This window comes from Vicugna pacos, chromosome 19, assembly GCF_048564905.1.
Source record: "Vicugna pacos chromosome 19, VicPac4, whole genome shotgun sequence".
Classification (NCBI taxonomy): Eukaryota; Metazoa; Chordata; class Mammalia; order Artiodactyla; family Camelidae; genus Vicugna; species Vicugna pacos.
Genome location: NC_133005.1, coordinates 19,997,286 through 20,012,437, shown reverse-complemented (window position 1 = coordinate 20,012,437; position 15,152 = coordinate 19,997,286). Strand labels below are relative to the sequence as shown.

Genomic DNA, 15,152 nt, shown 5'->3' with positions numbered 1-15,152 from the left:
TCTGTTCAAAAAAAAAAAAAAGATTCAGTGACTTCAGAGGAGCTGGGAGCTTACTCTGAGTCTCTGGTTAGCTCTTTTGTGATCTTGAGCCAAAACAGCAGAGTTACTGTGAGGATTTGATCAGATACATTAAAACTTGACCAACAGTAAAGTGCTGTGTGAGTCTAAACTCACTTAAGACAGTAGTTGTAATAATGCTAGTGTTCTTCACAGTTGTGCTCAAAGCCATTTTGAGGCACATGAGATACTTCTTCTGACCTAAAATTTCAGTCTGACCTGATTTTCATCAGTTTAATTGCAGTACTTGGTTCTGTGAATGACACCTGGCTGCTGTGGAGTCATAAAAGCCCCACCCCTGCGTCTCTGTGTGCCTGGAGCCACACCTCCCCCCAGGACCCTCCGCACACCTGCGTTTCTGTAGGGAAAAGAAAAGAAATCTCTTGATGTGTGTTTAGCCTAACAAAGCCCATCGCTCCAGAAGATAGCCCGGCTCACAATACCCTAGGGGACAGGCCTCACTTCCTGCCCTTATCAGAGTTGTAAATCCTGTTGTTCAGAGAAGTCCCTGACAGATCTGACAACTGATCAGGTCTTCATGTAGAAATTGATCCTGCAGGCCCTCCTCCTTGTGTGCGGCCCGTCCTTACAATAACAGACCCCGCATGGTTGTGCCGACGCACACATGGGGCCCTCTGGTCTACTAGCCCACGTTTGTCTGTAGCAGCGCGACTATTAAACTGTTCCTTGTCCTTACTTTCCTCGTCACCGGCCCGCTGTGTTGTGTCCCACATTTGGTGGCCTGTGCAGCCCTTTGAGGTCCACAGCTGTGAAAATGTGAAGAGCGCTGCCGAGAAGCCTGCTGCACTGGGGAGAGTCAGGGAGCGTGCCTCACAGCGGCCCCCGCAGAGAGAGGCCGGGGGCCGGGGACAGGGATGTGCTCTCTTCTGGGCATCAGCAGACTTCTGGGTAAAAGTCCCTTTCTGGAGACTTTGGTCACATAGGTCAGTGAAAGATAGATGCAAGGATGGCCTTGGCCTCATACCCGGTGGATCCCCCTTCTGCCAGACCTATTCTTAAAGGGTCAGGTAATAAATATTATAGGCTTTGGGAGCTGTCCTCAGTTTCCCTTTGTAGGACAAGGAAGCCTAGACAACATGCAAACAAATAGGGCTGTGTTTCAATAAAAGTTTGTTTATAAAACAAAACAGGCAGCTGGCCTGACCATTGTTGGCCCCTGCTCTAGGATCAAAACATTCCTGTCTAGTGAACAGTGTCCTAAATTGTCCTAAATTGTCTACAAGATCTTAAAGTACTGCCTTCCTTTGATTGTCTTGAAGGAGTCTTTTTTTTTTTTTCCTTCTGACTGTTTATTTGAGTAACTGGTTTTATCCCCTTGGGCTATGGGTTTGTGCCCTGGTTAACTGCTGCCAGGAAATTAGCAAAGAACTACTTAACACAGCTCGAGGAAATGCCTAGGACGGAGAGAAATGCAGAATGTGATTCACGGTGCCCTTTCTGCTCCTCCCTCCTCTAACCAGGGTTCTGCATGTTTGTGCTGAGTCTGGTCAAGAAGCATTACCGGCTGCAGTTCTACATGGTAAGGGAGTGGGTGTGTCAGAGTCAGCGTTCCTGGAGTGCGTGCAGTTCCGGGGTAACTCAGCCAGCCTCCCATCCTTCCTGGGACAAATCAAGACCCTGGAATGTAGTCTGTTCTTATGTATCTGGAATCCAGAGGATGGAGGGAGGCATCCCTACTGAAGTTTGGTGGCTCTTTATCCACTTAGACACAATCATTGTTACATAATTTATACCGCAAGGCAGTCTCTCCACTCTGGACATGAGGGGTAGACTCCAGGTAAGACTCAAGGTGAAGCTTCAGGCATTGCCCAGAGATACCCTACCTGCTGTAATAGCCCCTCAACTTGAAAACACCCCCTCTCTGAGCATCCCAAGCACTCACTAAATACTAAGAAAACGAGAAGTACCCAGGCTTTTGGAGCATAGAGGGGCTGACGGGCCACATGGGCCCTCCTTTTGATGGGAACTGTAGCTGGGAAACAGACTTATTCCCAGAGGCCTGTTCTGTACCTTTTCATTTCCAATAAGACCAGGTACAGAAATGAATATCTTTCCTACCCATTTCTCAGCAGTTTTCCATTTGGTATTGACTGCCATTAGAAGTTCCTTTCAAGATAAACTGCTAGGTAAAGTTTTATCTTCTTTTGCAGTTTGGCTGGACCCACGTAACATTACTGATTGTTGTAACCCAGTCACATCTTGTCATCCACAACCTGTTTGAAGGAATGATCTGGTGAGTGACGTCAGTGAGGGGGATTTTTCCTTTCACTTGGTGGGTGTTGTCATGTGTGGGTGGGCTGAGGACCCCCGCTGACTGTCTAAGCCGGCGGTTCTCACCTTTAGATACACCAGAATCCCCTGCAGGGCTAGTTACAACACAGATTACTGGACCCTACTTCTGAGTTTCTGCCTGAGAACTTGAATTTCTAGTCCATTCCCAGGTCCTGATGCTGCGGGTCTGGACCCGCACTTTGAGAACCGTTGTTCTAGGCTAACAGGTATGGAGACAGAGTCAAGGACGGTGCAACAGACTTTGAAAATCTAGAGGAAAAGAATTATGATTTCCTGGCAAAAGTCAACAACTAAAAGTCATGAAGAAGAAAACTTGAATAGATGATAATTACAAACGAACTTTGAAAATTGCATAAGGATCCACACCTGGGAAGGAAAGACCAGTGACAACAGCTGAGTTTTATCTGACCCTTAATACTAAAGCTGATAAAAGCACAAGGAGGGAGAAACAAGAATGACAAACTAATAACCATTCTAAATTAACTATTAGCAAATAGAATATGGCAATGTGTCAAAAGAATGATATACTTGGTAGATTTTACTCCAGAAATGCAGTGGTTTCAGCAGGAAATCTGTCACCGTTGATAGAAAGCAGCAGCCCTGACTGAAGAAGCTGTGACTTCAGTGAACAGGTGAAGGCACACCCTGGTGTATGTAAGAGGAGCTGAAGTGTTGTGGTTAAGGTCCCAGACTGTGCCTCTGTCTCCAGATCTCAGAATGAAGATGCAGTGATACCCACCGCCTGAGGAAGAAATTAGTACAAATGTGTGAAGTACTTAGAACAGAGACGAGCTCACCTGAGTGTTAGCCTTAGTCATAATTCTGTTTAAAACAATGATGGTGGCCTGGGAAGACACACTCTACCTTTCTTTCAGACTTTTTGTTGGGTAATTCCAAAGAGTGGTTCATGCTAAGTCCTCATCTTTAGGGCCAGACGTACTGCTTGGTTCCAGAGTGAATCATGTTAAAATCTCTAGTTTTTGGTCTTCAAACTCAACCCGCAAGACTGAACTACAGTTGCAGAGCAGAGAACGTGTGCTAGAAGCCTCATCACAGTCCTTAGCACAGGTGGCTGGTGGAGACAGATGTTCTAAATCGCCCCCCTTAACAAACAGAAAGTCAGAAAATATTGCCCATAGTTGAGGGACTAGGAGATGGAGATTTATGTATATTAAACTATAATGGAGGAAATTTTTAAAAAGTGACTGTCAGAGAGTGAGGAGAGGAGAGAGATGGTACAAGTGTGGACACTTGTCCCCCTTTTCATGGTGAGGATGACCCAGACCACCGGCAGACGGAGGCAGAGAAGAAATCTGGCTGCGTGGACTATGGTCCTGCCATCAGTGAGGTCCTGGGGAAAGATAGGGTTCACTGGAGCCAGTAATAAACAGTTAAAAAAAGAGTTGAACATTATGAAATACATGACTTGGAATTATGGAGGTAGCTACTAGCAGAAAAGTCAGAAATAATTAAAAGTAGTTATTTTGGAAAATGGGAATAGGGTTGGGGGAAGCAAAGAGAACTTTATTTTGTTTTCTTTCCTTTACAGTTTAAATTTGTACTATTGTATGCATAGATTACTTCATAATGAAAAAAGAATAAATGCCATTTTATAAAATACCACCTCCATTTACTCCGTAGTCCTTCAGTGAATATTTGAATGCTGCTGTGTGCCAGGTTCTAGGCATGGCTTATATGGTGTCTTATTGCTTTTAAACTTATTCCTTAAGGGATAATACGTACTTTATAGATTGTTTTGGTACTGAAATTTATGAATGGCATTGTTTTGTGGACTTTGGAGGTATTATCTGGGGAAGAGTTGATTCTTACTGTAGTTTATTTCTTAGGTTCATTGTCCCCATTTCTTGTGTGATCTGTAATGACATCATGGCCTATATGTTTGGCTTCTTCTTTGGTCGGACCCCGCTCATCAAGGTAAATGGATCACCCTAACATGGACCATCACCGTGAGGGAACGGTGGTGCTTTCAGCATAGATAGGTCAGCCTGGGAGACAGAGAAGAGGTCCTGCTGGTGTGTACGCCTTCATGTCATCTTGGAGAAAGGCTGGTAGTAAATTGGTTTCAAGAGAAAAGCCAGGGGGAGGGTGCAGCTCAAGTGGTAGAGCACATGCTTAGCATGCACGAGGTCCTGGGTTCAATCCCCAGTAACTCCCCTAAAAGTAAATAAATAAATAGATAAATAAATAAACCTAATTACCTCCTGCTGATTTGGGATGATCCCCAGATTTTCAAAAAAAAAAAAAAATCCAAAGGAAAACTTGACAACTGCAGAGGGAAAAAAGGAGCTAATAGAGAAAAAAATGTATAGCCCATATAGGCACACCTTTGGAGCTTCAATCTGACTTTGAGTGTTGTTATTTAATTAGTATACTGTTTTATAATATATTTAAAGTATTTGGCCATTTGAAACAGAAAGGAAACTGAGGGGTATCAAGCAGGGAACAAGGAAACCAAACATGGGGGTATTTTAGAAGGGGAGGCGGTTAACTGAAGGAGATTTTTTTTCTTTACTAGTAGAAGGGTTTTTAACCAACACCTTTTGTTAAGAGCTTGCTCTCTGTCCACAGCTGTCCCCGAAGAAGACCTGGGAAGGCTTCATTGGGGGCTGCTTTGCTACTGTGGTATTTGGCCTGCTGGTAGGTGGTGGCTCCTGGCTGGGTAGGGGGTGGGCAGAGGCCTCCCACCCACCCTCAGAGCCCATCCAGGGCGAGAGATTAGGTCTCCCAAGGCCAAGGACTCTGTCCTGCTGGATGGTGGGCTTGCTCTGCAGAGGGGCTTGGGCGCGGCCCCCCCGGAGCCCGCACGACAGTGCCCACTGTCCTTCACCCGCCGGCTTCAGGCAGGGCCCCGGCGGTAGGGGACCGGGGACTGGGGCGTGCGCGCCTTGTGCTCCTCTCACGCCGCGGCCTGGCCGCTCCCAGGAGGGGCGTCCTTATCCAGGCATTTGCTGTTTTGCCTGAGTAAGAGGTGAGGTGGGCAGGCCATTCCAGCACAGGTTTTCTCCTGCCAGTGCCCTGCCTGGAGGGGGATGATCTTCCAGCCATTCCCGGAGCATCCATCCTTGCTTCTGACCTGCAGGCCCGCCTCCCTGTTCTTCAGGATTGTCCAGCCGTCCTTCGCTCTTGGGCCCTCTTCTCTCCCTTCACGTGTCTCCATCTCACTGCACCACCCACCTCACCCCTGCCATTTCCAGTTAAGAGACCTTGAGAAAAATGGGCCATAGCTCCTCCAAATGGGGTGAAGTTTCTTATAGTTCTTTGCCCAAATTCCTTCAGGTCTTTCCCAATCTATTCAAGACCTGGTTGTTTGAGCAAGCAGGTGTGAGGCCTCCTCAGTGGGCCATAAGCCTCTTGATTTCAGCCCCCACCCCCCGTTCAGGTAAAATACACACGTGGTTAAACATGAACCTCTGATTTAGCACGTGGCTTGCAGTTAGGGCGCTGAGCACTGTGTGGGACTCGGCCAGACCTTGTCTCCTTTGTCTGTTCCTCGTCCTCAGCTGTCCTACGTGATGTCCGGGTACCGCTGCTTTGTCTGCCCCGTGGAGTACAACAACGATACCAACAGCTTCACTGTGGACTGCGAGCCCTCGGACCTGTTTCGCCTGCAGGAGTACAACATTCCTGGGGTGATCCAGTCGGTCATTGGCTGGGTATGTGCTGCTCACTTGGGGTGAGCGGTCCTCCACTGGAGAGTGACTACAAAGAGAGCCTCCCCCACCCCCCAGTGCCTTCCCTCCGCTCCCTCACTTCCTCCCTCCCCTAAGTGCAAGCCCCGGGGTGGAGCGGAATTGTTCAGGTCAGTTCAGAGTGGGGGCAGGAGGAGGTGATTCTTCCCACTTCACATCATTAAGACCAGCAGTTCTGAAAGCATGCTTTTGGGCCCGTCGGGGCCCCTGAGATCCTTCCCAGGGGTCTGTGAGAGCACAGTTATTTTCTTCATAACGTAATGACATTATTTGCCTTTCTCGCTTTGTCGACATTTGCCATGATGGTGCAGAAGCGATGGTGGGTAAACTTGCGGGCATCCTAGCATGAGTGGAGGCAGTGGCCCCAAACTGAACTGTCACGGGCTTCATCATGCCACACCCTCGCGGGACATCTTAGCCAGTTCATCTTCAGAATATCTTTGATGAAATAGTAAAGTGATTAATTTTATTAAGTCTTGACCCTTGAATACACGCCTTTCTAATACTCTGTGTACCAGAATGGAAGGTATACATAAAATGCTTCTGCCAAATTCTGAAGGGCAGTGCATGCCTCACGGAAAAGCTTTTGTGTACCTGTTTGAGTTTATGAGCCACACTAGCTGCTGCTTTATGGGGATATGACTTTTATTTGAAAAGAACCAACAAACTACATTTTTTCAGATTTAGATTTTGGCAGACATTTTTCTTGAAAATGAATGGAGTGGGTCTGTCACTTCAACAATTGATAGTAATGGTTCCTATTGATAAAATTTGGCTTTTCAAGTAAAAGTTAGAATGTTGGAAAGTGTATACCTGCCACTGTGAGTTTGACAGCTTGTTTTAATACTCAAAGGCTTTTCTGATGAGACCTGTGGTGATTTTCACACATGATGCTTTGACATCGTATGGTGAAAAGTGTGTCTATGTTTGGAAGAATGTTTATGTAACTCAGTGAACCAGTATTTTCGAAATGGCCAATGCATGGTGTTACACAGTCATGCCTGGATAAAAGATCCATTCAGAATGCAAGGCAGACCAATGGGTTTTTCCCCCAAGCATTTAAAAATATTCTGTGTTAAGTTTTTAAAGGTTATACTCCATTTACAGTTATAACAAAATCTTGGCTGTATTCCCAGACCAATGGATTGTAATGTAAGGGTACAAAGAGGTCATTGACAGGATTTCAGAGTCCACGTTGCACCAGTTTTTAGAAAACTACCACTTGTCAAGTTCTGGTATCATACCACAGAATACCTGTAATTATCTGGAAAGGCAGTGCTGAGTACTCTTCCTTTTTTTTCAACTACACATCCATGTAGGGCTGGATTTTCTTCATACACTTCAACCAAAACATTCCTCATTGTGCAGCAGACTGATTGCATAGTATCTTAATGTCCTCTGTTAAGCCAGAGATACTAGAGATTTACCCAAAACCCCCAAGCCAGTCTGCTTACTGATTTTGCTGGAGGGGTGGGGTTGAATAAAGTTGGTTTAATAACATGTTAACAAGTAATAAGCCTGGGTTTGCAGGCACCTTGACTGACTTCATTTATTCTTCTCAGAAAACTGTCCGGATGTACCCCTTCCAGATTCACAGCATTGCCCTCTCCACGTTTGCCTCGCTCATCGGCCCCTTTGGAGGGTTCTTCGCTAGTGGATTCAAACGAGCCTTTAAAATCAAAGTAGGAGAACCCTTTGCTCTCTTCCTCTTGTTGTCTCCCAGGGGGCCCCCTTTTCACCCATCTTCCGCCTTCCTCCTCCTGTCCCAGCCCATCAACCACCGCCCCCTTCACAATACCAGGCTGTGGACCCTGGCTATTAATATGTGCTCTTCTCCACACATTTAACTTAGGTACGTTAAGTGAAAATACATTGTTTCAAAGAAATTCCGTAGTTGGAGTTTCAGTTTATTTGTTAATATATCTTGTGTCTTTCTTCAAAAGAAACGTTCTGTAATTTAATAAGCTTGTGTACTATTGGAGCGCCAGCATTTGAATCAGCACTTTTCACTTTCTGTTGCCCTCAGCTACTCAGGGCAGTATCTGGGCATGGAGGCGGGACCATAGGCCAGGCTTTGACCTTGGCCCAGGCCAGGCTCACCAATCCTTGCCCTCCTCTGACAGGACTTTGCCAACACCATTCCTGGCCACGGAGGCATCATGGATCGCTTTGACTGCCAGTATCTGATGGCCACCTTTGTCAACGTGTATATCGCCAGTTTCATCAGGTACAGTGCCTTCCCACTTGAACCAGGCTGGTGGATTGTCAAGTGTGGTGAAGTTCTAGAATTTTAGCTATTTCTCAGTTTGAGTGAAAAGCGTCCCAAATATGAATGCCATTTTCAGTTGTGCTCATTTGTGGCTTCTCTGAGGCCTCCTGCCCTCCATTAGTAGAGAATCCAGAGGGGGAGCAGCCACTTGCACGATCAGGCCCGAGAAGTGGCCGGGCCGCGCCCAGTGCTGTTCCTTCACGTCCTTTTTCAGGGGCCCGAACCCCAGCAAGCTGGTTCAGCAGTTCCTGACCTTGCGGCCAGATCAGCAGCTCCACATCTTCAACACGCTCAAGTCTCACCTGATCGACAAGGGGATGCTGACGGCTGCCCCGGAGGACGAGTAGGGGCCACCCGGGGCCGGGAGAGCAGGACCAGGACTGAGTGAGGGACGGGCTCCCAGGCAGGCCCAGTTGGTGTAACTTGGACAAAGACAAGGCTTCAACTCACTGTCTTTTTTTTTTTTTTAGTGTTTTTATTTGTGGATTTAAAAAAGAAAATCTGTGTATACAGTCTATGTGCTTCTGATTTGGGTTGTGAGTAAATACAGTTTGAGTTGGAAAGAAGTCATGGGGGTAAAACCATTTGGGTTTTTCAAACAAGTTTTTAATAATCTGGAAGATGGTGTTTGTTGCCCAGCTCTGGAGGGCCTGCTTGGTGTGTCCAGCTCCCAAGCCAGAGCTTCCCTTTCTGGGCTTGATCAGAGAGTGGGCGTTCATCTGAGTTTATCCAGTTTAGGTGCCCCCCCCCTCCAGCTGCCAGGGAAGAGGTGCACAGCTTGGGTGTCTTTACTGCTGGAGCGCTTCTCCATACGCCCTGCCTTGGGGCTGCAGGAGGGCGCCGCAGGCTGGAGGGATGAAGGCTTTTGATCAGATCACCCTTCTGTTCACGCAATCCTGTGAAGTGTGAGCTCTGCGTTAGGTATGGGCTCACCCGACTTCCTCACAGGCTGAAAGCAGGTTGCAGTTTTTAGTATTTTCAGAAAGCATGAGAAACTATAATCTGGAAAAAAGCCGCACTGTGGAATTTCAAGCGTATGCAGCAGAGTGTACCGTTAACTGGCCCTGTCCCGTGGGTGTGAGGCTCAGGGGGCTCCTGGAGGGCGGCCCGGCGCTCTGGGTCTTTTCAGGGGTGATGCCGTTCACATCTGTGCTGTAGACTTGCTGCTGAGTCCTTCCGGGGGGCTTGTGCCCGCTGGGCGGGGAGCAGAGGGCTTCCCGTTCACACACCCACGCGCCCTTTGCTGGCTGGCCACCTGTGTAGCTGCTGTGTTGTGTGTATGTATAATTACTCTTAAGGCAAGTGTGTATCTGTGTGTGTGTTTTAAAAAATCACTTATTTCTTACAGTGATTTTCAACTGTACCACGACTTCGTCACTGAAACCGCAAAGTCCTGATTACGGCTCTGGATAACCCCAGCCAGATTAGCGCTTTGAATCTTCCGGATTAAGTGCACATTTGTTACGTAATGTGACCAGTTTAAATGTAGTTTGTATTTTGCAGGGGGACCTTTCCTCTCTTAAACTGTGATTTATTTATTTTTTTCCTTCTAATCAGAGGAGTGAGGTTGACTTCTGGAACATACGTTCTCTGTCAGGACGAGAAGCAAGGGAGCACAGGAGCAAGCGAGCGTGGTGCCCAAATGTGCCCGTTCCTCAGTGCCACTCGGTGCTCGTTGCCAAATATGGGGGTGAAGTTCGCTTCGGCACTTGGTCTGGCTCTGGTTTGCTTTGTTTCTGTTTAGCCTCAGCCTTAGCGCATCCTAGAACGCTCACAGTTGGCCCAGGTCCCTGGGGTGTCTGGCACGGGGCTGACCCCTCTCGACATTTCAGTTCAGCCACCGCGTGACCATCCATGGGCAGCAGCTTCTTCCTTCTGAACGTTTATTTTCATTTTAGTACACGGCTCTTCTTCTCTAGATCCAAGGCCCCCTTAAAGGCAAAACATGCCTTTGCACGAGGTTTCAGTGCTGGCTGTGACCTGGGCAGGTCGCGTCACCCTGTGGGTTCTCAGCTGTCTTATAATTCCGGTAGCCATGATTCTGGCTGAACTAGTACCTGTCCCAGGGCCTGCAGGGGTGTTGAGTCATGTCCTGAGCACCCAAAAAGCAGGTGCTTTCAGGCCTTTTCTAAATGCTTGTCCTTAAAAATACTTGTCTTCAGCAATAAATCTTAAACAGTGGAGGTGACTAGTAATGAATCTAGTTTTCTGACTGAAGAATGAACTTGGTTCCCCAAACTAGAGATAGAATGGTACCTCATTTGTCTCATGTCGCCCCACTGTGGGCAGAGGGTGGGGTCCTTGGGAACCGGGCGTCCCAGTTGGGACTCGGCTGCAAAGAGCCACCCTTGAATAGGTCTGCCTTCGGGATCAGGGAGCCTGGCACATTCCTGCAGACGTGGCCGCTGATGGGGGCCCGGGAGACTGAAGCTGGGTGCTCAGCAGGGCTGCCATCAAGAAGGCAGGAGAGCCAGCTGGGGTTTGTTGTCTTCTGACGTCCTCACGTGCGTTCAGGTGCAGTGAGGGCAGTTAGCAGTCCAGTAGCCGAGAGGCCGACGCCACCTTGTGTCCATTTAGTGCATTGTTTTTCTTTCTCCCATTTACTGAAAATCACCACGCAGGCAAGATTCCAGAGACTAATTGTAACACTCACCCGTGCAGATCTTAATGAGTGGCATAACTTGCTTCAGATCTTTTTTTTTTTTTTGTGAGAAATAAAATGTGCCTGAAATTGTGTACCCTACCTTGTCATGGGTTCGGTTTCTCGCTTCCATGCATGGTTTTCTGTTTCCCACTTGTTTTTGAGTTCATACATATTGTGCAGTCCCAACTTAGAGTTTTTGTTTTGTTTTCTAACTTGAATCCTATGCAGTGTCACAGCGTCCTTCCCAGGTACCTCGGGCAAGAGGCACGAACGCGTTACTCGTGAGGAAGCTGAGGGCTGGAGGGGAGAGAGCTTCCCCACGTTACTGTGTCCCTTTGAAGGTGGCCCCATCTTTCTCTTCCTCCCAGAACTACCCCCCTTTCACGCTGACCAGCAGGAACCTTACTCTCCTGGGCTCCCAGGTGGGTAGCGACCGTTGTTCTGATCTAGGGCTGCCTCTCAGTAGAGTAAGGCTTTTCAACTGTCTGTGCGCCACGCTTTCAAAGGCAAAGAGATCTCAGCTGTGAGGGTCATTGGGGAGGCAGACTTGGGGTACTGAAGTGATGGGGTTTTAAAACATGTGGATGATTTCTGAGAATACAGGGCCAGGATATGTGGAGCCTAGGATTTTATGGCCGGTGGCTTTCAAATCCATTGGCTCTTTGAAAACTACCCCCCCTCCCCTCTTCTCCCAGATGCCTATCTGTTGGGGCTCCTTCTTATCCTTAAGTCATAAAGTTACCAGCAGAGTGTTTGTTAATAATAATTGCAGGGACACTGCTAAGGGTTTACCTAAATTATCCCTTTTAATCCAGAAAACAACCTTTGATTAGGTATTATCCCCATTTTATAGAAGAGGAAAATGAGGCACCTTGACAAGCTAATAAGCACAGAGGTTACGAAGATAGGCTTTGGGCTCAAATAGTCCTGGATTTGGGCAGGTTACTAGGTGCAGATCCAACCCAGTTGGGTCTGCTATTAGCACCTCCCTTGTGGGATTGTGATGATTTTATGAGAGAGGTGTGTAAACATTGGTACAGCGCCTGGCACATAGTAAGCGCTCAATCAAGGGTAGTTTTTTATTGAACTCGGCTGGTTATTTGAACCCAAATTAGTGTAATGCTGGAGACTGGGTTCTCAGCCACTACACTGCCACTGCCCTGCACACCGCCTGGGTGTCCAGAGTCTAGAAAGTGACCACACCCTCCTTCTAAGAGAAGCAGTCCAACCGTAACAGCCACCTGCAGCGTCTGGGTACTTGGCACTCACTGAGAAGGCAGCCTGACGAAAGGAAGGAGGATGTGGAGATGTTCTGGAATTTCCTGTTCCTAGTAGGGATGGTTTGCCTGAGGGCTTGCCCACCTCCTGCTGCCCTGGCTCTGGACTTCCCATGGGGAAGGAAGCCCTTTCCTCTTGCCCAGTGGTGCTTCCACCCCATGGGTGGTGAGGGCCGGTGTGTGGCTCACTCTGGACCCCGTGTCCCCCTCTGCCAAAGGTTGTGTTCTGTGCACATGGCTCAGGAGACTGCACGCTTCTCCACGTGAGTGGGCATCTCAGGGCCAAGAAGAGTGGGAGAGAGAGAAACCTCTGTTGCAGCTTCTAATGCAGAAGGGAAGCCTAAACGTGCTCTCTCCTGTCCTTACAATGCAAGCAACCAGGGGCCTGGTGCTTCTTTGTTAAGAGTGTTAACAGGATAGGTGCAGGTGACCATTTGAGGACAGATGATGTGGGGTGTTTCTGTTGGGTTCTAGGTTAGCAAAGGGTCACAGGTGATGCCTGAATGAAGGGAGAACAGGCGCTGGGTTGAGTGAAAAGCATTTGAGTTTTCCGAATGAGGTTGGAGGAGCTGGGGAGGGAGTGGGGGGGTGGAGCGTTCTTCACTTTGAAGGGCTGGTGTTGACAGAGAGCATCTGTGAAGCTCTCAAGCCAGCAGCATAATAATGGCTTAGAGCCATCGGCTTGACTGTGGACTCTTTCCTGAGCGTCAGTGGGGAATGAAGAGCAGACCCAGAGGCCCGCTCTGTTTAAACGGGAGCCTCTGCCCGCAGTTAAGTGATGAAGAAGGGGTTACACAGGAATCAGGGACGTGGCTGTGGAGGGGTCGGTAAGCAGCAGCTGGGATGGACCGACCCCGGGCTTGCCCTCTCGCCCTTCTGGACTCAGGCTTGCCAGGCCTGGCACTTTCTCTCTCATCATTGCATATAATGGACCCAGGCAGCTTTCTGCTTGTAGAGGAAATGGCTCTAAACTGGGGGCGGGGCCCCTGGGCATCAGGTTGAAGTCGCTTCTGCAGTAATCTCCCTGCGTGGTCTCCCTACAGTGGTCTCCCTGCGTGATCTCCCTGCGTGGTCTCCCTACAGTGGTCTCCCTGCGTGATCTCCCTGCGTGGTCTCCCTGCGTGATCTCCCTGCATGGTCTCCCTGCAGTGATCTCCCTGCGTGATCTCCCTGCAGTGGTCTCCCCGCGTGATCTCCCTGCGTGGTCTCCCTACAGTGGTCTCCCTGCGTGATCTCCCTGCGTGGTCTCCCTACAGTGGTCTCCCTGCGTGATCTCCCTGCGTGGTCTCCCTGCGTGGTCTCCCTGCGTGATCCCCCTGCAGTGGTCTCCCTGTGTGGTCTCCCTGTGTGATCCCCCTGCAGTGGTCTCCCTGCGTGGTCTCCCAGTGTGCTCCTGAGGGCTCCTGAGGGCTTCCCTTAGGCAGCGCTCAGAGGTTTTAGTTGGGTTTCGCCACATGGTGACTCTGTCCCAGGTGACATTGTTTGCTGACATCATTCACAGTGCGGGTCTGTCCTCGGCTGTTGGAGCCCCTTTTCTCACCTCCTTTAGGTCCATGGGCTGGCTTTATGCCAGGGAACGTCAGGATGGAAAGCGGTTAAGAAAGTACATACATGTTCTTTTAAGGGGGTCCTTTGTGTGCTGTTTCGTTTACATCCCGTGTGGCTGCCTTATGTCACAGTGGTTGGGTGTCTGGGAGCAGATTACCAAGGGAAAGAGCTGAGCAGACCTCAGGGCCAATAAAACCCAAAGACTTGGAACCAAGAGAAAAAGGCAGGAGCAGGAATATGGCAGTTTACTGTCATCTGGCCAGAGGACTGCTGAGAAGCCTCGAGGGCGCAGCAGGACGAACATGGGCAAAGGTGAGGCCCGGCCTCCCGCAGCGGGCAGAGGCCAGGCTGTGTCCCTTGTGGGTGTGGGGACCAGTAACTGGGCTCAGGAGCCCATCCGGGGAGAGTCAGTGCTCATGGATTGTGGATGATCTGGAGTTGAGGCTGATACCAAGTTTTAATTTTTATTGGTGTTTAATGCTTTTCCCAAACAGGAGGGGAAAACCAGAGTGGTAAAGACAGGGGGCATCTTGGGAACCCTGGTGGTGGTGGGTAAGTGAGACACTTCCTCAATTCTTTTCCCTCTGAAGATCTATTTAGTTAGAAAGTTACCCCAAACATAGAAATGGCCTGCCCGCCTCTTCTGGGGAGAGCCAGGTAGTCACATGTAGCCACAGCAGTGTTTGTGCTGTCCCGAGGTTGGCCTTGACTTTGCTCTGGCCCGGCCTCTGGTATTTCACTAAATCCATGTGTTTTTGCCACGGCTGACCGTTCTCTGTGTACCGTCTGATCGATGCGGAATAATACGTGCAGATTCTTTTTCAGTGCAGTTTCAGAATATGATACACTGTCCACTGGAAAGTACTCACCTTATTTGTATACCTGAGTCTTCCTACTCCACAAATAAACATGTGTTAAACTCTGGCTCACGTGTGCTTTCTGATGGGCGGAGTGCTGGCTTGGCGAGAGACGGGCGGTTTGTTTGTATGGAACCAGCGTCACTTCCCAGGACGCTGCCGACCACGCCCTGCTTCTGAAAACCTCCTCTGCCCTTGGCCTTCGCCACCTGCTCCCCAGCTTTCCTCCTGTTCCCTTGGCTGCTCCTCCTGAGCTGCCTTTCTGGGCATCTCTCCCCGCGCTGGCCCTCAGATGGTGGCACCCTGCCCCGACGTTCTCCCCGCACTGAAGGCTCTCCTGGGGGTTCTCACCCACTCTCAGGGCTCCAGTTAGTTACCACACTTGGGCCCTCAGGTCCCAAGTCCACAGCCCTGACCCACATGGGCCTCTTCATGTGGACTTTGCATGGCCAAACCCAGACCCAGGCTTCTCCTGGA

General features: G+C 49.1%; 1 protein-coding gene across 1 annotated transcript in view; it reads left to right on the top strand.

Annotated features, from left to right (window-relative positions):
• The window catches only part of CDS2 (CDP-diacylglycerol synthase 2), a 46,703-nt gene extending 31,961 nt beyond the window's left edge, over window positions 1-14,742 (top strand). The window contains exons 6-13 of the mRNA XM_072943847.1: window positions 1,539-1,597; window positions 2,229-2,311; window positions 4,218-4,305; window positions 4,960-5,028; window positions 5,892-6,044; window positions 7,643-7,762; window positions 8,204-8,307; window positions 8,564-14,742. Coding sequence (XP_072799948.1) covers window positions 1,539-1,597; window positions 2,229-2,311; window positions 4,218-4,305; window positions 4,960-5,028; window positions 5,892-6,044; window positions 7,643-7,762; window positions 8,204-8,307; window positions 8,564-8,696 — 809 coding nt within the window. The 3' untranslated portion in view covers window positions 8,697-14,742. The remainder of the gene's footprint in view (window positions 1-1,538; window positions 1,598-2,228; window positions 2,312-4,217; window positions 4,306-4,959; window positions 5,029-5,891; window positions 6,045-7,642; window positions 7,763-8,203; window positions 8,308-8,563) is intronic.
• The last annotated feature ends 410 nt before the right edge of the window (window positions 14,743-15,152 follow it).